General features: G+C 39.5%; 3 protein-coding genes across 5 annotated transcripts in view; 1 reads left to right on the top strand and 2 right to left on the bottom strand.

Moving 5' to 3' along the window:
• Positions 1-10242, top strand: part of sass6 (SAS-6 centriolar assembly protein) — a 30192-nt gene extending 19950 nt beyond the window's left edge. For all 3 annotated transcript variants that reach the window (XM_051377818.1, XM_051377817.1, XM_051377819.1), the window contains exon 16: positions 9812-10242. In XM_051377818.1, the coding sequence (XP_051233778.1) occupies positions 9812-9864 (53 nt within the window). In that variant the 3' untranslated portion in view covers positions 9865-10242. The remainder of the gene's footprint in view (positions 1-9811) is intronic.
• LOC127350823 (SCAN domain-containing protein 3-like) lies at positions 3331-5083 on the bottom strand. Its single transcript, XM_051377848.1, has 2 exons — positions 4059-5083; positions 3331-3939 (listed from the first exon to the last, which is right to left on the bottom strand). The coding sequence occupies exon 1, from the start codon at positions 5016-5018 to the stop codon at positions 4059-4061; it is 960 nt and encodes a 319-aa protein (XP_051233808.1). The 5' UTR covers positions 5019-5083; the 3' UTR covers positions 3331-3939.
• Positions 10243-11596: 1354 nt separating the features above from the next.
• ahsg1 (alpha-2-HS-glycoprotein 1) lies at positions 11597-20761 on the bottom strand. The gene is made up of 7 exons (XM_051377837.1): positions 20519-20761; positions 19138-19248; positions 18910-18994; positions 14505-14662; positions 13824-13940; positions 12362-12439; positions 11597-12148 (listed from the first exon to the last, which is right to left on the bottom strand). The coding sequence occupies exons 1-7, from the start codon at positions 20714-20716 to the stop codon at positions 11720-11722; spliced, it is 1176 nt and encodes a 391-aa protein (XP_051233797.1). The 5' UTR covers positions 20717-20761; the 3' UTR covers positions 11597-11719.
• Positions 20762-21020: the final 259 nt, after the last annotated feature.

Here is a 21020-nt window from a genome sequence, read left to right as displayed (position 1 = left end):
GTTTTCTTCATAGCTGATCTATATGTTGAACAACTTGGTGATAGGTAGCCTTTGAACTCAGTATTACACTATTGTGGTTCTCAAAATATTTTTACCAAGGTTGGCATCACAACTTTGACTCTGATTTTTTAAGGATTCAGCTCTCAGCATTAATCAGTACTCATTAATGCTATTTATTCATTACACTTCAGTCTGTCATATACTGTAGCGTAATGCCCTACAAATGCAAAAGACTTCAAGTTGCCAGAGTGTAGAACTGAGAAAAATTACTTTAAAGTTGTTAATTGTCTGCAGAATATGAAATGTGGTTGTGTTTTTAATGAGGTTATTTGTATACAATACTGAGGTCAAAACTTGCCCTTTGACCCTTTTTTTGGAATTTAAGGTAGTTTGAGTTTGCATTGTCTGTATAATAATAATAATAATAATAATAATAATAATAATAATAATTAAAGCTGCAAGCAGCGTTGGGCGGGACCTCACATTCCACACAACTCGGGGCGTGCTGCGGCCGCGTCACGTGCCGTCGTAACACGTGCAGACCACAACATGAAAATTTCACGTAAATCAGCTCAAAATCGCCACACAGCGCTTACTTCCGGTTGCCAGTAGGTGGCACGATCACTGTGTCTGAATATTGTCATGTAGATGTGTTCAGGGCGGGACGTGTGAAGTTTCATTGAGATTGGACCATGTACGCTGAAGTTATGAGGACGTGTTCAGGGTGGGACTGTACACTAAAGATATGAGTACTGTCTGTTTGATGGCCAATCGGTGGAATTCGACACGTCGTCACAGGCAAGCGGTTAAATGTACAGTCACAAATAGCACAACTTTTGATCACCAATGTGTCTAGATTGCAGTGATCGAAGTCAATCTGATCAAATCTGTAGGAGGAGTTAGTTAAAACAGAAGCCCTTAAATGCCGGAAATGGCATCACAGTTTGACATTCGATTCAACCTGGCCAACTTTGAGGGCACGCCACGGACACGCCCTTTAACGTACAGTCACAAATAGCACAACTTTTACTCAGCAACATGTTTTGACTGTACTGACCAAATTTAAAGCAGATCCGATAAATTCCCTAGGAGGAGTTCGTTCAAATACAACACGAAAAATCTAAGAAAATGACGAAAAAAATCAAAATGGCTGACTTTGATGCCACGCCACGGACACGCCCTTTAATGTACATGCACAAATAGCACAACTTTTAATCAGCACCATTTTTTGACTGTACTGACCAATTTTTAAGTAGATCAGATAAATTCCCTAGGAGGAGTTCGTTCAATTACAAGCCGAAAAATTCACCGAAAATGAGCAAGGAATTCAAAATGTCCAACTTTAACGGCACGCCACAGACACGCCCTTCAACGTACATGCACAAATAGCACAACTTTGAATCAGCACCATTTATTGACTTTACGAACAAATTTTTAAGTAGATCAGATAAATTCCCTAGGAGGAGTTCATTCAAATACAATGCGAAAAGTTTGCCGAAAGTGAAAATGAAAATCAAGATGGCTGACTTCCCGTGGGGTTTGGGGTATGGGTCCATGAGGCTTTTTTGTACGTCTCGGCATGTTGCATGTGCCTACCGAGTTTCATACATATCGGTGAATCGTGGCGCTGGGGCTGCTTTTTTTTTATCCTGTAGGGGGCGCTACAAACACTGAGACACAGAGCTTCAGGCTGGACTGGTCTACACGTGCCCTGTGAATTTCATGCACAGTGATTTACACTGCCACCAGAGCGCCACCTAGTGGCGGATTGTTGTCACATTTATTAGCTAGCCTCAGGGAGCCGTGGGCAAGCATCGCACCAAGTTTCATTTTAATCACACATGCCGATGCGGAGATAAAAACGTTTGATTTTGAAAGAGCGCCACCTTGGAGTTATTAGCCTAAACACACTTTTCATGATAGTAGCGCCACATAGTGGCGGACCCGAAAGCGACGCATAGAATATCAAATTTTTCACCAGGCCTGACCACTTTGCCAAATAAAATTGACTTTTCGTATATGTTCAGGGGGGCAAAAACGCAAAGTGTTCAAAATAATAATAGGTAAGAAGAAAAACAAAGCAAAAAAAAATAGGGACCTCCCGGTCGCTGGCTCGGTCCCTAATAAGGGCTCCTGCCAAGGCAAAAGGCTTTGACTTCCATCTGATCACTCACTTGGTTAAATATCACTGTATAAATCAATCAATCATCATAATAATAATAACAACATATGTGGTGTCTATTTGTTGAATAAAGCATAAAAAGTTTTCATCAAGTCATCTATGAATGGATGGAACTGTCACGTGTGTGAAGTCTCAAAAGAGTGAAGATTCAAAGAAGCAGTATAGTCCTCCCCCCCGTATTATCCCTGTTGGAGCATTACTCAAAGACGATGGCTCGTATCATGTACTTGCCTGACATCCCGCTGTTTACTTGGACATTAAGTGTAGTAGAAACCGTGTTAAAAGTTACATGCATATAATAGCAACCGTTAACAGGTTGTGTATGGTGTTACAGTGACCAGGTCAAAGGATCGTGTAGTTTCTTAAAAATTGCCGTTAACATAACAGCTACATAAAACACAGTGTTCATAGCACAATTAGGCTAGCAGTTTTGTTTGGTTAGCCTAAGTTAGCTAACAAGTAAATTTATCACCTATTTATATTATTAAAAGAAGAGAAAAATTAAATTCAGCTCGTCATCAATCCAGCCATTTACATCCATATTGTTTCTCTCAAGGAAGTTATAAAAGATGTCCCAAATCTTCCAAAACTTATCATGCCTGTTTTTTGCAGTGTAACTGATCTTTGCCAAAGCCATGTAAAATGTCATTCCCTTTAGCCTTGCTAAATATAAGATTTTTCTCCAGAATGTGAGTATCTGTGGGCATTCCCACATACAGTGAAAGAGCCTTTTGGTCTTTGCATTTGAGGCAGGTATCAGGTATGTTGGGATTAAAGTGGTGCAACTTAGATGGTGTTATATATAGTCTACTTATCCATTTATATTGTAATAATGGAGTTTGTATTTATTGATTGAGTTTGAGCTAGAGAGCATGCTTCTGTTTCCTTCTCTGTTAAGTTATCATTCTTTAGACTTGCTTTCAAAGAGCTTGTACAGTAAGGAAATCTGTCCCCTGGAGTATAGAAATCTCAATCTTCCAAAGTGGATCTGGGGGGGACTGTCAAACTATTACTTTGTCTGGACAAGATAAAGCTTCTAAGTTGCAAATATTTTAAGAAATGTTTTGCAGGAATCCCATACCTACAATCCTGCTCACCATTATTGGCACCCCTTCATTTTTTGCCTAACCTCTACACCATAGGTCGGCAATAGGCGGCCCGCGGGCCAGATGTGGCCCGCAAGCAAAAACATCTGGCCCATGAGATTGTTTGAACTAGAGAATGATAATAAAAATATAAAATATACTTTTAAAAAATCGGACTGCCAGTCTCAAAAATGCTCTTTATTGGAACCTTCATTTTCCAGAACAGAAAAATTTCCTCAATCTAAATGCTTATTTGTTTTATCTGGATACAGAGTGAATACGCACATCAGCGAGCTGCAGCGTGAACGCTCAACATGCAAAAACAAATGAAGTCAGTGGACAGCGCCTGGTGCTGAAATTCCAAACTAGTCCCTAAAACACAAGTTGTCATTCAAACAACGGACATAGGCTTCATATTATTGTGAAAATTAAAACACGACTTCTTTCAAACAGGCCAGACATCAAACATAGGCATTTCCGTACATAGAACTGTGAAATGTAAAACACGAGTTTCAAACGTGCGTGTTATTTAGGCCTTTATATGACTGTGGTGGCACCAAAAATGTAAACTGATAACAATGCATTGCACTGTTAAATCGGAGCAAATCAGAGCAAAAAAGTACGAAGCAAAAAAGCTGAATCCACTCGACCATGGGCTGGAGTGCTCGGCCCCTGAAACGACAGAGCAGACGTGCTACATTTACTGCCTGAATTATGCCTAGCCTACAACGAGACATTCATTAAAAATACAGTTCAGATTTTAGACACAATTACTGGTTTAGATTACTCACCTAGTGTGAAAAGTGGCATCTCCCACTGGTCACTATTTGCTGGATATCTGGTGAAATAGACGTCACTTTAATCCTCAGGCAGTTCTCGAGATTTTGGTGAGTCAGTCTATTCCTCTCATGCGTTTTTATTGCATTCATAGCTGAGAAGGACGACTCACATACGTAGGTGGAAGGGAACATTGTCAGAATGTAAAGTGCGACTTTCTTGAGGTTGCTGTATTCCTCGGAGCATAGTAGGCCTACCCAAAAGGCACTCACGGACTCCGCACTTCTGAGCGCATCTCGCACAACTGAGGTGGTTTGGAAGTCAATAATTTCCATTTCCAGCGCAGCCTGATCCAAAGAGGAGATCATTTCTTTCGCCAGGAAGGAGAAGTTGTCGGCTGGTTTTACTGCAGGGTCACGTATAAAGTCAATGATGTCTTTTGGGATGGAGTAGTCATCAAACCGAGAAGTGAAGTTGGCTCGTAGCCTCTTGATGAAGTCAACCATCAACTCCGTCACTTCTCCCGCTGTCTTCTTCAGTGTGCTGAAATGTAGGAGCCTGCCGGTAGATATGTCTGCCTCAAGCATCTCAAGCTTCCTCGTGAATGACTCCAGTTTTTCAACCATGTCCACGATGGTTTTGTCTCTCCCCTGTAGCTGAAGGTTAAGCAGGTTTAGGTGGCCAAATATGTCAGATAAAAACGCTACATTGGACATGAACTTTTCATCTTCCAGCAGGATAAGGTGGTCAGCTGCTGCCTTGCTCTTGCTCATTCCAAGGAACGCTTTGATCTCATTCAGTAGCGCACAGAAGCGATCCAGTGCTTTCCCCTTGCTTAACCAGCGCACATCATTGTGAAGCAGCAAGTCATCGTGGGCGGCATCTGCTGACTCAGCCACAAGTTGTCTGAAAAGCCTATGCTGGGTGCTTGATGTACCTCTGACAAAGTTAATGACTTTCATCACTTTGTCCATAACATTCTTTAGCTCGCCATTCAGTCTGGCACAGAGGACACTTTGGTGGATGAGGCAGTGCAGCCCGTGCATTTGGGGGGGCGAGTTCTTTCAGCCTGCTCACCAGACCTCTGTGCTTTCCCACCATAGCAGGAGCCCCGTCTGTCACAATTAGGTTAACCCTCTCAAATGATAATGAATGCAACTGAAACAACTCTTCCAGTTTCGCAAATATAGCATCTCCAGTGGTGTGCCCTTCTAATGGAATAAGAGACAGCAACTCTTCCTTGAAATCCTTCCCATCAAAGTATCTCACATAAATGCACAACTGGGCTACATCTGTGTTGTCAGTGCTCTCATCAATGGCTAAGGAAAAGTAGTTTGCGTGACTGACACCGTCGATAATTGCACCCAGCACCGCATCAGACAGCGCTTCTATGCGGCGGGCAGCGGACCTCGCAGAGAGCGACATCTGTTTCACTGACCCGATCACATCATCCATCGACTTGTTGGTATCAAGTTCCTCCAAAACTGTCACCATCATCTCCTTGAAGACCTCTGCGTCAGTGAATGGCTTGTTGTGCTTTGCGAGCACCCAGGACGCTTTCAGAGACGCACTAGTTACCTTCTGTTGGGATGTGAGGCCTCGCACCAGGATCCTGGTGCTGTGTGCATAAGCACCTTTCAGGCCTTCGATTTTACGCTTTCGTGCCTCTGTCTTCTGAGGGAACGCAACCTTGAAATTAGCATGCTTCGTTTCGTGGTGCCGTCTAATATTGTACTCTTTGCATGCAGAGACACCCTCGTTACAGATCAGACATGTGGGCTTTGCATTAATAAAACTGGGGAGGATGAAGGCATAGTTCTCTGTCCATTCATCATGAAAGATCCTGTTTTCGCTGTTAATTTTTCTCTTGAGATTTTTTGATAGTGCCATTTTTCGATAGCTAACAGCAACAGGAAATGTTTTTTTTTAACAGGCATATAATTGCTACTAATTATACCACTGGGGCGCGCTACTGCCCCCCAGTGGTCAGTCCACAAATGTAACCTACATCAGCCCGCTTGAATGTCTCAGTGCGTCTGCTCTGTCATTTAAAGAGCACCTATCATTTTCACTATCACCCCTCCTCCCCTATTAATTCATTAAATTAGCCATTGTTTTGGTTGTGGCCCGCCATGTAATGGCTTGGAAAATATCTGGCCCGAGGCCAAACTTAATTGCTGACCCCTGCTCTACACTATCTTCAGAAATAAATAGAAATGTACCAAATTTATATCATCAGGATCTTTTAATTGGAGGTCCAAAGTAATTTAACAAAGAAAATTGTTTTTTCAACTTACATATTGTAATTTCAAAGAAGAAACAGAAAAAACAGCATGTGCAGCAATAATGGCACCCCTTTTTAATATTTGGTTGCACACCCGTTGGCAGTGATGACAGCCTCCAAACGTTTCTTGTAGCCATCTATAAGCTTCTTGCACTTCTCAGCTGGTATTTTCTCCCACTCTTTCTTTGCAAATTGTTCAAGCTCTTGAACATTTGCAGGTTTCTTTTCCCCAATGGCAGATTTCAGCTCATACCAAAGATTTTCAATCGGATTGAGATCAGGACTCATTGCTGGCCATTTTAAAACAGTCCATTTTTTCCTTTTCAACCATTCCTGTGTGCTTTTGGATGTGTGCTTTGTAGGGGTGGGCGATATGAGCAAAAAATTATATCTCGATATTTTTGGGGATTTTGCCGATAACGATAATCAGTTGATATCCTTTAAAATGTGTTTGGAATTGTCTGAGTTAGGGCTTGTGTCCACCAAACGCGTTTTTAGCGCTGAGAGCGCTGAAAAACTCATTTTCCAACGGCCAGCGGTGTTAAAAGTTGAACAGATTTCAACTCGAAGCGCTCTGAGCACTGCGCTAAAAAAACGTCTCCGCTGACATCTTTTTACCGCTGAAGGCACTTAGCGCTCTGAACACTGAAGCTCATAGGATTTGTATTGGCACTAAATCATCTGAAGTACTGGCAGCTTCAGGGACTGAAGGTGCTTGCACTTTCTCTCTACCATCACAAGGCGCTGCTAAACTGTTGCAAGGAGGATGCTAGCGAGAGGTCATGTGATCATGTCATGTGATCACGTAGGCACACTAGTCGTGTGACTGAATCCTGCCATGCTGTAGAGAGTGTTGCTGCACCCTGTATTAAGTGGATGTGAGGAGTTTCCGCGTGCATTTCAATATTTTTGGTGAAGTAATTTAAATACTCGATAATGGAAATTTGCACATCGTCAAAACAACAATGACAATATTATCGCAAACAATATATATCGCCCACCTCTAGTGCTTTGGGTCTCAGTCTTGCTGGAGGACCCATGATTTTCGACTCAAACCAAGTTCTCTTACACTGGGTAGGACATTTCGCTCTAAAATCTCTTGATAATTCTGATTTCATGATTCCTGTGATATGGTCAAGGCCTCTAGTACCAGATGCAGCAAATCAGCCCCACAGCATTATGGATCCTCCACCATGCTGTTTCATCCGTCCACAGAACATTTTCCCAGAAGGATTGTGGTTTGTCCAGGTACTTTTTGGCAAAGATTAGTCGTTTCTTTTTATGTCTTTCCTCAGCAATGGTGTCTTCCTTGGCCTTCGCCCATGAAGCCCTGTTTGGTTTAGTGTGCAGCGTATGGTACATGTTGAAACCATGACCCCAGACTGTTCCAGGTTGGCCTTCAGGTCTTTGGATGTTTGACGTGGTGTTTTGTCCACCATTCGCACCAACCTTTGAAGACTTCTCTCATCAAGTTTTCTCTTTCCCTTGCTTGGCAAACTTCTTAATAACATTACGCACTGTTGAAACAGGGATACCAAGGTCTTTGGAGATGACCTTATACCCTTTGGAGGTCTTGTGTTTGCTAATTATCGCACTTCTGATGTCCTCAGACAGCTCCTTTGTCGTCACCATTGTGACAAAGGAACCGGGGATAACAGATGGCTTTTTAAAACACGGAAGTCATCATTCTCTGGCTAATTCATGTCACATGGGCACAGACAATTTATCACAGGTGATTCTCATTTGTGATTTACCACAGGTGAGTCACAATGTGTTTCCATACTGATTTACAGCAAAGGGTGCCAATACAGCAGTGACACAGCAAGCTTTAAGTTTTTCTATTTTTCCTTCCCATTGTTTGTTTTAAATTGTTGTTTATCATTTGCTCTTTTGTATCAAACACAAGTTCTCTATAGAACAGAAATGTTTCACTTGATTCATTTTTTCTTTCAGATATTCCACATTAAGTACTTAAACTTCATGGGTGCCAATAATGGCGAGCAGGACTGTGGTTTTAAGCTCCTCAACTGAAATAAAAACCAAGTTTTCATGGTAAAGGTCAGCTACTTTGGCTATTCCCTGGGAAGCCCAGGCTTTAAACCCTGGGTCTGCTCTACCAGGTTGAAAGTCATCATTGCCATAAATCGGAGTAAACAGAGATAAGGTTGTATTTTTCCCAGGTATGCCAGTGAGTTATGCCAAACCCTTTAAAGTGTTTTTTAGAAAAGGGTTTTTGATATTTTTAATTAGTTTAGTTTTGTTTGCAGAATTTATGTACAGATTTAGAGGTAGGCCAATTAAGTGTGACTCTATGGAGACCCACGCAGGGGGATGATTCTTCTCAAAATAAAACATTCCTGAAACTTTTGGGCAGAACCTTGCCATCGACCCACGTTGGGGTCTGCACGGCGGTTGCCCGCCACGCCACATCACACCACGCCCAAGCCCTTATCGCTGGAAGCCGAGGGAGACCGCTCTACATTGTCACGCGTTTCAGACACCATGCAAAAGACTTATGCGTTTTGATCACCAACTGGTCTAGATTGCAGTGATCGAATTTGAAGTCAAGCCGATAAAATCTGTAGGAGGAGTTAGTTAAAATAGAAGCCCTGAAATGCCGGAAATGGCATCACAGTTTGACATATGATTCAACCTGGCCAACTTTGACAGCATGCCACAGACACGCTTCAACATACAGTCACAGATAGCACAACTTTTAATTAGCAATATTTTGTAACTGTATTGACCAATTTTGAAGCAGATCCGATAAATTCTCTAGGAGTAGTTCATTCAAATACAAGGCGAAAAATTAGCCAAAAATGAACACCAAATTCAAAAGGCCCAACTTCCTGTTGGGTTTGGGTTATGGGTCCAAGAGGCTTTTTTGCTTGTCCCATCATGATACACATGCGTACCAATTTTCGTACATGTCGGTCGTACGTGTCTTGGGGGCTGATCCTGGAAGGCGTGGCTAAGCCATTATGTGACGCCCATCTGCGGGACCAAGACAATACCTTAGCCTTCGCCAAGACAGAATTTTGTACAAAGTTTCATGAGTTTTGGACAAGCTGCTAGTAGTAGGACATGGAAGTATAAAAAATGACATTTACTTTCACCAGTAGGTGGCACACTCACTATTACTGAATATTATCACATAGACGTGTTCAGGGCGGGACTCTTATCAAACGTGAACTCATTGAGATCGGATCATGTACGCAGAAGTTATGACAAATCCGTCTTTCATGGCGAGTCGTTGAAATTCCACACCACCAGGCCTGACCACTTTGCCAAATAAAATTTACTTTTTGTATAAGATCAGGGGGGCAAAAATGCAGTCGAAGTGCTGAAAAATAATAATAAACAGCAAAAACAATAGGGACCTCCCAGCAGGTTGCTGGCTTGGTCCCTAATTAATCATATTGTTAAAATAAACGTGGGATGAGACTAAGGATAATGTAATTGACATTGTGATTTTCTTTTCAGAGTTCCCTCAGCTAACAAAGCCCTCCGTGGCTTCTGCTTACTTCTCTGCATGAAGCAGACAAATAATGACCAGGATGCAGAATGGTCTTCATTCCAGTTCTAGGAGGAAGTAAACTCATCAAATGTCATGTTTTCAGCTCCCGTATGAAACTGTTACTGACCTGCTGTGTTCAATAAAGTTGTTTTTAAGTAGAATTTCAACTTATGTGCTAAATGTCTCCATGTCTACTTTCTAATTTGTTGTTTAAGTAAATGCTGTTAAACCTTTCTGTTCGGTGGATTGCAGCAATCATGGTGAATATGTCTTCAAATTAAAAAAAAAAATTCTAATACAGTATATTAAATTTGCCATAGTAAGTGTTTATATTGTGTCTTTGTTTCATGTTGTATTTAAGTAATGAAGTCTTTAATAAATAGCTATTCCATGCTCATTGGTGTTCATTGTCAATAAATATCTGCTGAGATTTATTACTATTTTTTTTAAAACGTGTCAGTAAATATTGGTTGTGTTCAATGTTTGTCTACTTTACGATTTAATTTTAGAGTTATTTAATGCTACAATTTAAAAAAGACTTAAAATGTCTCAAATCCAACAATCAGAATTGCAGGCTTTAACTGTCTTAAATATGTGTTATGTTTTTGGAAATAACATGAATTGACTATGCTGTAACAACTACAAATTGAAACTGACATTGAACCAGTACTGGTTTTCCTTCATATCCTTTGTACTTTTTTTTTTTTTTTTTTTTAAATTAGTCCCTCACTGGGATTGCATAATTTGTGTGTCCAGTTAACGCTGACCACGTACATGTAATGGACCTGAGTCACTTCACATGAACTCTGTGAGGGTTAAGGTGACCCTAGAGGCTCAATAACTGCACCATTACTTTGGGCATAACATGACTAGTTTGGACATACAGTCATAACTAAGGCAAGCGGCCAATCAGTGACCAATATATTCCATCATGGTTCCCGTGCGCATTGCCTTTCTGGCTGGCATGAGCCACTTCATAGCACATCATAGCAAGCTAGATTGATACTGAAATATCTCAATACATCTGTACTCTACTCAATGAATGTGTTGCAAAATGGCTGCCATTAATTTAAAATAATGATGCTGTGTGGCAGAAAAAATGCATTTTTACCATCAGTAAGTATAATTCTGTGACATTTTTATGATTTTCACTACTTTAGAGGCATGTGTAACTATTTAGGTTTTACCAGGAGTGAAGGTGTAACATCTCTTTGATGCAACCGTGTTTATTGATAATGCATAAATCACAACTTAGTAATAATTTTTGTTAAGTAGAGTCTGAACTTAAAACAGCTGCTGCAACAGACTGCTAAACACAAGCTATATTCACAGAGCCTTCACTGAAAAAACAGCCTTTTTCTGCATTAGAAAAGTTTAAACAACCAAGAAGAAAATTCTTCCAAATTTCTTGTTTATCAGTTTTTCTGTACTGTTATTATTAGGCATTGAAAATAATATGAAATATACTTGAAATATGTATGTTACTCAAGAAAAGGGCTCCCTTAAAGAAAAACGTTTGGATCCATTACATGTCTTTAAATTGAAACAATCATGAAATGCAAACTGCATGTTAATGGAGCAAAAACTAAACCGTGATATAGTCACACAGGTACATGGAATTTACCTAAATACCTAAAGTTTATAGTTGCTTCTTTAGATATATCAATTCATTGATCGATTACAATTAAACATGGAAAAGACTGTAATTCCTCCACACGGCAGGTCAACAGAAGAAGTTAGCATCACACTGATTGACACCTTGATGGTTTATTTGACGTGTTCTGTAAGTTCTCTTAAGGACTTTAGCATTTCTTACATCTATAAGAGACTGTTTGAGAAGTCTTCTGAACAGTGACAGTCATGTTGTGTGTATCTCAGGACTCTCTTGGGTGTGGGTGGGGGCGGGGTTCAGGAAAAGGCCAGGGGCAAATAGGGTGGAGAGCTGGGTCAGCATCAGTCATCATTCTATGGCAGGAATGGAAGTGTCGGAAGGGGTGGTGGGAACTGAAGGGGTGCTGATGGTGCTGTCTTTCCTGGCCATCTTGATTGTCACTATGGGGAGGGCGACCTCCATCGCCAGCATGGGGAGGGGACCCATGACTATGGGGGCGGGATCCTCTATCACCAGCATGGGGAGGGGTCCCATGACTATGGGGACGGGATCCTCTATCGCCATTATGGGGAGGGGGCCCATGACTGTGACTATGGGGACGGGATCCTCTATCGCCGGGGCGGTCATGTGGGCGAACATGATGGGGCCTACATACAGGCTCCTGCTCACCAGGGCCGAGGGCAGTAGTGTTCTGTTAAGAACAGAGTAAAAAGTTAATTGAAATATATTGTTCAATGATGTGACTGTATTACTGATTTCCTAATTATGGTTACAGAGTGAATTAATAATGTAGAACAAGACATTCCACAAGAAGTGGAGTTTTGGAGAGACGACTATACGATTTTTAGCTTGAAGCAGATTAGCTGAACATACGCTGTGCTGTATGTTTACAATGTGGACTTACCGTTGGGGGATAGAACTCGCACTCAACGGATCCAAGTCCATTTTGAGTGGTAGAAGATGAACGACAGAAAGCATGATGCTTTAGAGAGAGAGAGAGAGAGAGAATGAGAGCAGTAGTAGGAAGTTCCAAGTAAGAGGTGGAGTGACCAACATTGAATAAAATAATCAAATCACACTCATATTGTTACCATCCTTGAACACAATGAAGTGCCTAGCTCTGATCTAGGACTGTCAAACTGTACCGATCGATCACAGTCCCTAATACTGGCTGTCTAATGCGGTGGTTCCCAACCTGGTGGTCGATACCCCTATAGAAGTTGCCAAAGCTTTACGAGGAGTTGTGAGGCCTTAATTTTAAGCAATAGGAGGCCTATATCTCAGCATTTCATTCATTTCTGTGGGGAAGATTTACATAAATTGATTGAATTGTTATTGTGAAAGTTTAGATTTTTATTTAAGATCTAAACTTTGAAGACCTAAACACAGACTGTATTTTGCCTTATCCTGCATTAGAAAAGTATGCAAGCAACATGGAGCAGAAAACACTGAATTTGTCCAAAAAAAGTAGCCTATTAGGTATATTTGATTGTTAAAAATAGATTGTTAAAACTCCATGATGTAATATTCACAGGATATAATTTGCTCAATTCATCATACAGTTTATTAGTTGTTCTGTACTGTTAGGCATTGAACATAATATGAAATATCCATGAAATATGTTACTTGATAGAAAAGGGCTCTCTTAAAAAACAGGTAGGGAACCACTGGTCTAATGGGAACCCAGGCATTCATGATTTTTGATTGATTGATTTTATTTATATAAGTTATCTATCTACTGTAATTATTTCTGTCTTTGTGCTGCTGTAACACCGAACAGAAATTTTGCCTCTTGGGGAGCAGTAAGGGATTATTTCATTTTATCTAAAATGTGGATTAATTCGCTGCTGAAAATAGTCCACAACAACTCCTGTTTCAGTAATGATTGCAAAAAACTACAGCGGCCAGCTGTTTGCAGAGTGGCCATTTTAAAAGTAAAACAATATACAGTATATGTTAACCAGTTTAAAATAAATGATGTCTTCAGCAAGAACCAATGAGATTGGGACAGGAAGTACTGAGAGAGTAATGCTTGATGGTTTTAAACATTAAACTTTTGACAGGATTTGGTGACAATAAGAAAAATACAGAATAACACCAGACTGACCCTTTAAAGGACCTGTAAGTGGGAATTTAGTGGCATCTAGCATCAACCTTGACAATGCTTATGTTCAGGCACTTATACAGTAATGAAATCTCTACTCCTAAATCGTACACATTGGACTTTTAATCTTGTGTTAAGTGTGGTTAAAGTAGCTCACAAGCTCACACAAGCCTGTCAGCAGCAAATGGTTGTGAGACAAGATAACCAAGTGGCTGTTATGAGACAGAGCCACACAAAGTCAGTATGTTCTAGTTGTACTTACAGCTCTGTCATGGCAGAGGGGTTTGCATGCCTCAGGAACTATTCTGGATCCCCATGGGCAAGGAGTCTCCACAAGGACAAACTCAGCCCAGTAGCCCATCCCTGCCGCCATCATGTACTGAGAGAAGAGAAGAGGAGAAAGAGAAAGTAAATTGAGAAAAAGGTACAGGGTTTAAAGGGATGTAATACAGATGTGCTACTGCATGATGTTGTGGCGCGCCTTAACACATTTTTTAAACTGAAAACTAAGTCTTATCTAGGATATGGAACATAAAACACAATATTTTTAGCAAACATTAATTCATAGTTGTTTGTCGTACATTGTGCAAAGGTCACACTGTTAGTACTTAGTAACACTTTAATTTCCAGTCTTACACAGCTTCTTAGAGAAACTCTAAGAATACTCTGAAGGATCAGAGTATTTGTAAAGCCAACCCTAATGATAATTGTTGACATGCCTCAGGCCTAAGGACCAAATTAAGGTGCTGTGTTTGTGTTGCATTGCAGATGTCATGCCATGAATATGTGATGATCAGCAAATAATCCCACTTAAATTGAGGGGTACTATCTGCTGTGAAAAACAAAATCGAGAAAAGTACCTGGTACCAAAATTGAGTCAAGCTGTATAATGCAATGGAAACATGGTATAAATGCATTTGTGTATGTGTGAGATTCTCTGCACCCCAGATTGTATCCGTCCCACTTCCTGCAGGACATAGTAGTGCGTGTTGGAAGAGTTCTGGTTGAATTTTGTCACAGCTTCATGAACAGACTTGAGACCATTAGTGTTGTTGAGTGGGATCAGTATGGGACAGTCAGGGCACCTCATCATTATCTTCACTAAACACAGAGAGTTATTGTTATGAGTGAGCCTGCTTTGTGGACGTTCCACAGTCTGTGAATAATCATCAAAATAATAGTCATAGTCATACACAACAACAAATACAACATTCAGTAGACCTAAATTATGTCTACCTCTACACCAGAACATTGTTCAACAGTGAGAAAATATATATTTTAATGCTTAATGTAAATGAGCCCATGCAGCCACAGTGATTTGCATTAAGTGTTGCTAAATAAAAGGCTTACTTTCCCTATAGGAGAAAAATAGGAAATATTAAAGACCCCCTCTAGACATGTATTAAGACATATATACAAATAGTCTCCTGGGAACAGTAATGTGTGTCTGATATATTTTTTCTGCAACAAAATCTGTAAAAAGTCATCTACTCCTCCTACCTCATTAAAAATTCCAGAAGCTATAAATGGGCAAATGTAAATTTTAATTTTTTTCCTGCTGGACACAAGATGTCTCCTACTTCACTATACCATCCATTCTCAGTTTATGTGCACTGGTGGCTTTGAGTTTTTACACCGTACTTCCAATCTATTTGTGAAATCATCCTCGTAGGCTTCTGGCTCCACCCACGATTTTTATTTCCAAAACTGTCTTTCAGGCTTTTGAAATAACTTCAACTACATGGATTTCTTTTTTTATCCAGGAAAACTGGAAAATATTTTTTTTCTCTGAGGGAGAATATCTCCCAACCCCCTTTCACTGTAAAACCTGACAACACATCTTAACCCCCCCCCCCCGTAATAGGACCATCATGTCCTATAACAGAGACTTGAGCATCTAATTGGCATTAAAGGAACTGCACTAAGCTGGTTTAAATCCTATTTATCAGATCGTTCTCAGTTTGTACATGTTAACGATGAATCCTCCATAAACACTAAAATTAGTCATGGAGTTCCACAAGGTTCTGTGCTTGGACCAATTCTATTCACTTTATATATACTTACCTTAGGCAACATTATTAGGAATCACTCCATTAACTGTTATGCAGATGATACCCAGTTATATCTATCAATCAAGCCCGATGAAATTAATCAGTTATCTAAATTACAAACATGTCTTAAGGACATAAAAACCTGGATGAGCTGCAATTTTCTTGTACTTGGCCCCAAACACCTCCGAGACTCCCTGTCTAAAGATATAGTTACTCTGGACGGTATTACCTTGGCCTCCAGCAGCACTGTCAGGAATCTTGGAGTTATCTTTGATCAGGATATGTCCTTTAATTCCTATATAAAGCAGACCTCTAGGACTGCCTTTTTTCATTTACGTAACATTGCAAAAATCAGACACATCCTATCACAGACGGATGCAGAAAAACAAGTCCATGCATTTGTTACTTCAAGGCTAGATTACTACAACTCCTTATTATCAGGCTGCCCCAATAAGTCCATTAAAACACTCCAATTAATTCAGAATGCTGCAGCACGAGTACTGACAGGAACTAGGAAAAGAGATCATATGTCTCCTGTACTAGCTTCTCTGCACTGGCTCCCTGTAAAATTCAGAATAGAATTTAAAACCCTCCTCCTCACCCACAAAGCTCTTCATGGACAGGCCCCATCATATCTAAAAGAGCTCATAGTACCCTATTACCCCACTAGAACACTGCACTCTGAATGCTGGGCTACTTGTGGTTCCTATAGTCTCTAAAAGTAGAACAGGAGCCAGAGCCTTCAGTTACCAAGCTATCTATTCCTCGCCCTCTCTTTCTGCACACATTCATGTCCAATTAATGCATGTTATTGCTGTCCTTCTGTCACTGAATTCAGTGCCGGCCGTGGCATAGGCAGTATAGGCAAATGCTAAGGGCGCCGTCCATCTATCGGGCGCCACAATGGGGGAAGATAAAAAAAAAAGGTGCAACTTTCAATATTTTTATACTAAAACTATTTGGTGCTATTATTTCTTAGTATGAAAAAAATAAGCCCACATTAATTTAACTGCATAATAATAAGACTTTATTAAGCCCCCCGTCCCCCCTCCTCCTCTGACTGATTAGACTCTACCTGCTCTCTGAGAGATGGTGGAGTTTTCTGACGTCACCCCAGAAACCTTTAACAATGTGAAAACAACCAAAACTTTCCGGTGCCCAGGGAAGGAAAAAAAGAAAAGAAGAGGAGGAAAAACGCGACAAAGACAGAGATAGAGTAAAGATAATGTCATGAAATGATTTGTCTGTTGCAGAACGATAGTAACCTTTAGTCTAACACAGGTTGCTAATCAATAAATAGCGTTAGCTCGTTTTAACGTCAGTTCATGTTTTGTATGGGGCCTAACAGCTGTTATGGTAAAAAGTAATACTCCCACCTTCTATTTCTCAGGGACATTTGTAAAGAGTAGATCTATTCAGCAGCTGTTTAAATTTGTTTACATTTTTATTTTTATTTATTACTGGTTAGCTAACGTTTGCTCTGCTTGTAACAGTCAGTCAAATGCTATTCCTTTCACACACCTTTATATATTAGAGTTGTAAGCCTTTTTGTTTGTTGTGTTCAGTATCGTCTAAAGTGTGTTTATAGTGTTAAACTTTACATCCATGTTAAAGTGCACATCATTAATATTAATACATTCCCATATGTTATATTATACTGCAGTTTACTGCTTCTTTGCATTCTGCTAATCAGCATTTACTGTAATGACAATAAGATTAAATCTAATCTAATTTGCATATCAGAAAAAATTGCAGTGTATATCATTCATGTACAGTACAGTGAAAGTAATGCATCTCTTAGGTTTTTCATTTTTGTTATTGAATTGTATTCTTGGAATCATTTCTTTTATTATTAGACTGTAACACCCAACGGTGTCACTTACTCCTCTTCTCTCTTCAGATGCGCTGTTGAAATATCTAAATCCACCTCCTGCTAATCCTGGGCCATCTACAGTCATTGCTGCTTCAACAGCATCAAGTGATCCTCCTTTATTTTATCACTTGTTTACAGTTTTTATTTTGTAGGTAGTTAAATTTTATTCTTTATGTAGACTATTTATATTACATTTCTTGTATTATTTATTTCTAATTTATTATTTTCTTGTTAACCGTTTTGATTGAGCAACTCTCTAAAAATAAAATAAAATGTCAAAGACAAAGCTATTCAGTATCGTTTGTGAGTATATGTATGTATATAACTGGCAGTGGAATTTACTGCGATACAAGGGGGGCGCCACCTAAAATCTTGCCTAGGGCGCCAAATTGGTTAGGGCCAGGCCTGCATGAATTAAACCCAACTCAAAAATGAACTGTTGAAACCACTCAGTTGTTTTAAGTGCACTTAAATTTGTGAAGTATATAAGCGATATAATTTGAGTTTGTTCCATTGACTCATTTTCTTGTTGACTTTATATCATTAAAAAAATGTAAGCATTATAATACTGTATAGCTCAGGATTTTCAAATTTTTGTTTTTATTCCAGTTTATGAATCATCATAAGCCCAAGTATGCATCCAAATAATATTTAATTATCCCCCAAATTGTAAAGATTTGATGTTAGTCACATAGAAAAACTGAGAAAATGTATTGGCTACATTTTTGATAATCAGTTATTTATAAATTGTTGTTATTGTTCGTCAACTGCTTTGAGAGGTATTAATTTGCTTTAATGGAAAAAAAAATGTAAATTTAAACTTGGTAACATTTGTATAAAGATCCATATAAGTTACTTTATTCAGATCAATTCTGTTAACATATTTTAAATACGTTTGGAGAAATGCTTCATATGAGTGTAACTTCAATTAAATGAATGTAATTGGGGCGGCTGTGGCTCAGAGGCAGAGCGGGTCGTTCCTTCATCGGAAGGGTGTGGGTTTGATCCCTGGCTCCTGGTGCCACATGTCAAAGTGTCCTTGAGCAAGATACTGAACCCCAAATTGCTCCCGATGCCGTGCATCGATGTGTGAGTGTGTATGAATGTTAGTTTATGTTCGATGGACTTTGCCATCACTGAGTGAATGTGTGTGAAATGGTGAATGTGGCACGTAGTGTAAAAGCACAGGTCCATTTACCATTTCACCATTTAATTGGCACAATTAATTTACCTTAATAATAATACTTGAGTTACTCCTACTCAAATCAAATATGTTTCATGTTTAAACTGTTGATAAACTGTTAATAAACATTAATGGTTTAAGGCAGTTTCCTCAGAATCTTTATAATGTCTGGCTCCGGCCTGTTGTCCAGTATCAGTCTTCTATTGCAAATGGTTTTAATACACAAAAAAAAGGTGTTCACCTTGCTTTGTGTCACACTCATATTTGGTGACCTTGGCGTCATTATTTGTTACAGTCATCATCACGGTGCAGTTGGCCTCCACTGCCTGCACAGGAACATAGACAGTGACAACATTTTACTGAAGATAGCTCACATCTCCATTACGGGAAAGATGTCAAAGTCTTCACATCAGTATGTATGTGAATGTGACTGGCTGTTAAAGGAGAATTGGATTAAAGAAGCATTTACCTGATCAGTCTCCATACGGGTCTCACAGTCTTCAAAGTGTTTGGGGTTGACTGTGTGGCACGTTGTCTCCAGAAGGTGCAACTGCAGCTCAATGTTACAGCCTTCATCAACCTGGAAACAACAGAGAATTTATTCAGGTATAGGGTAATGTAGTAGCTTGTTTTTTCCAAACAGGCATTTTTTCCTTTCATTAATAAACATGTAGGAGAAACTGCGGTGGCTGCAAAACTTCTGAAATTTTTAATACCTTACAGCCAGTGTTGCTATTGCAGCCTTTCTGTGGTTTGTTTCCATAGCTGGTCTGCTCCGTGTGCAGCTGAAAAGAGCAACTGAAACTCCTGTTTTATCATCTACGTCAGTGAATTAAAGATTTATTTTCATCAAACCAGACTTTGTGCTGGTTGGAACAGTGGAAAGACTAACCAAGATGGTTTTAGTGTGTTTTTAATTGTTATTTATCTTACTTTATTTTGTATTAAGATGTTCTGATGATATGCAATTTAAAATTAGTGTTTTTGAGACCCAACAGTTCCCATCTGCATCTAGTACAGTATCTAGTACAACACCATATTTACTAATGTATTTATTCAATAGGGACAGATACAGTATAGTCTACTGAGAGAATTGCATTACAATTATCCAATACAACGTATCACAGCATTTATAGCTGTATATACAACTAATTCCAATGCACATGCCTAGAAGGTTGAAGTTGAATTCGGAAGGTTTTAAAAAAAAAATACAACTGGCTATTATAAGCTTCATAAAGGTGGAATATGAGGCAGAGCTGAAGACAGAAATGTAATTGGTTATTTATTTATTTACACATATGATTGTATGTTCAAATATGTGTAAGTCTCTTGCTGAGGGTGGCAGCAGAGGACCATTTATAAATGAATTATTCCCTTGAAAAATAGTGTTACACAGTCCTGGGTAGAGCAGTCAGACAAATATGTGAATAATGTGTAACATGGATCTTTAGGGACTTGTTAATGTTAACACCAGAATCAACCTCAAATGTCCTATATATGGTGTCATTAACAGTTAAAATGTGTTTTACTCCTCATACATTTCCAGTTGTGGAGATTGTTGTGCTTTGAGATCAGTTAGTGAGAGAAAGAGAGAAAGAAGAAAGTAAGAAAATAAGAAAGAATTGCAGTAATAGTAAAATAATTTACAGTAGTAATAAAGAGAAGAAAATTATGGAAAAGGAAGAACTGAAGAAAATAAAGTACTGTAGGCTTGCCATTAACATAGAGAAAAAGGAAAAAACAATCTGTTCTATTCTTTGAATAATATTTAAATTGAATTGTCACTTTGCTGGACATATTAGTAGAAGATGTAAATGCATGCATTTACTACTTATTTCTGGTTCCCATACCTTTTCCACTTTGTTGCCTTCGAACTCATTGAGTCTGAACTTATAGCCATGCTCATGGTTCTCATCAATGTGATGCATTGCCAGACGTGCTGCAGTTGCACTACTATCCTCACTGCATGTTACTGGCTCCAAAGCTGGAGCCGCGCTGAACATCTGCATTGCTGAGGACAGCAGCACCAGGATGGGTAATGCCTTCATAGTGTAGAGGAAGAGCTAGATCTGTCCACTGCAGCCAGGGACATTATATAGACGTGGAAAGGTTAACAATCCATAGAGAGAGGGAGACAGTGGCAAACAGGAGGAGAGATAAAGGACATGAGATCAGACACACAACTGGTGTAGCATGAGGACAGAACCACAGAGCTGGCCAAGTCAAACAGCAAACACTAGACTTTAACCTTGACAGTGCAGCTTGTTTTAAAATGTCAACTGAAACACTATCAGTTTCATCATAGTTTTATAGTCTTGACCTGTTTCTGGCACTATACAAACTGTTCTACTG

Source organism: Dicentrarchus labrax, unplaced genomic scaffold, assembly GCF_905237075.1.
Source record: "Dicentrarchus labrax unplaced genomic scaffold, dlabrax2021, whole genome shotgun sequence".
Lineage (NCBI taxonomy): Eukaryota > Metazoa > Chordata > Actinopteri > Moronidae > Dicentrarchus > Dicentrarchus labrax.
This window is presented reverse-complemented; position numbering and strand designations above follow the sequence as displayed.

Excerpts from the sequence above, each read along its gene's own strand:
- LOC127350823 (XM_051377848.1), bottom strand. The coding sequence starts at position 5,018 with ATGGACAAAGTGATGAAAGTCATTAACTTTGTCAGAGGTACATCAAGC.
- ahsg1 (XM_051377837.1), bottom strand. The coding sequence starts at position 20,716 with ATGAAGGCATTACCCATCCTGGTGCTGCTGTCCTCAGCAATGCAGATG. Across the intron at positions 19,249-20,518 it reads AAGGCAACAAAGTGGAAAAG|GTTGATGAAGGCTGTAACAT; the intron begins GTATGGGAACCA and ends TGTTGTTTCCAG. Across the intron at positions 14,663-18,909 it reads TGAGTGTGACACAAAGCAAG|TGAAGATAATGATGAGGTGC; the intron begins GTGAACACCTTT and ends CTCTGTGTTTAG.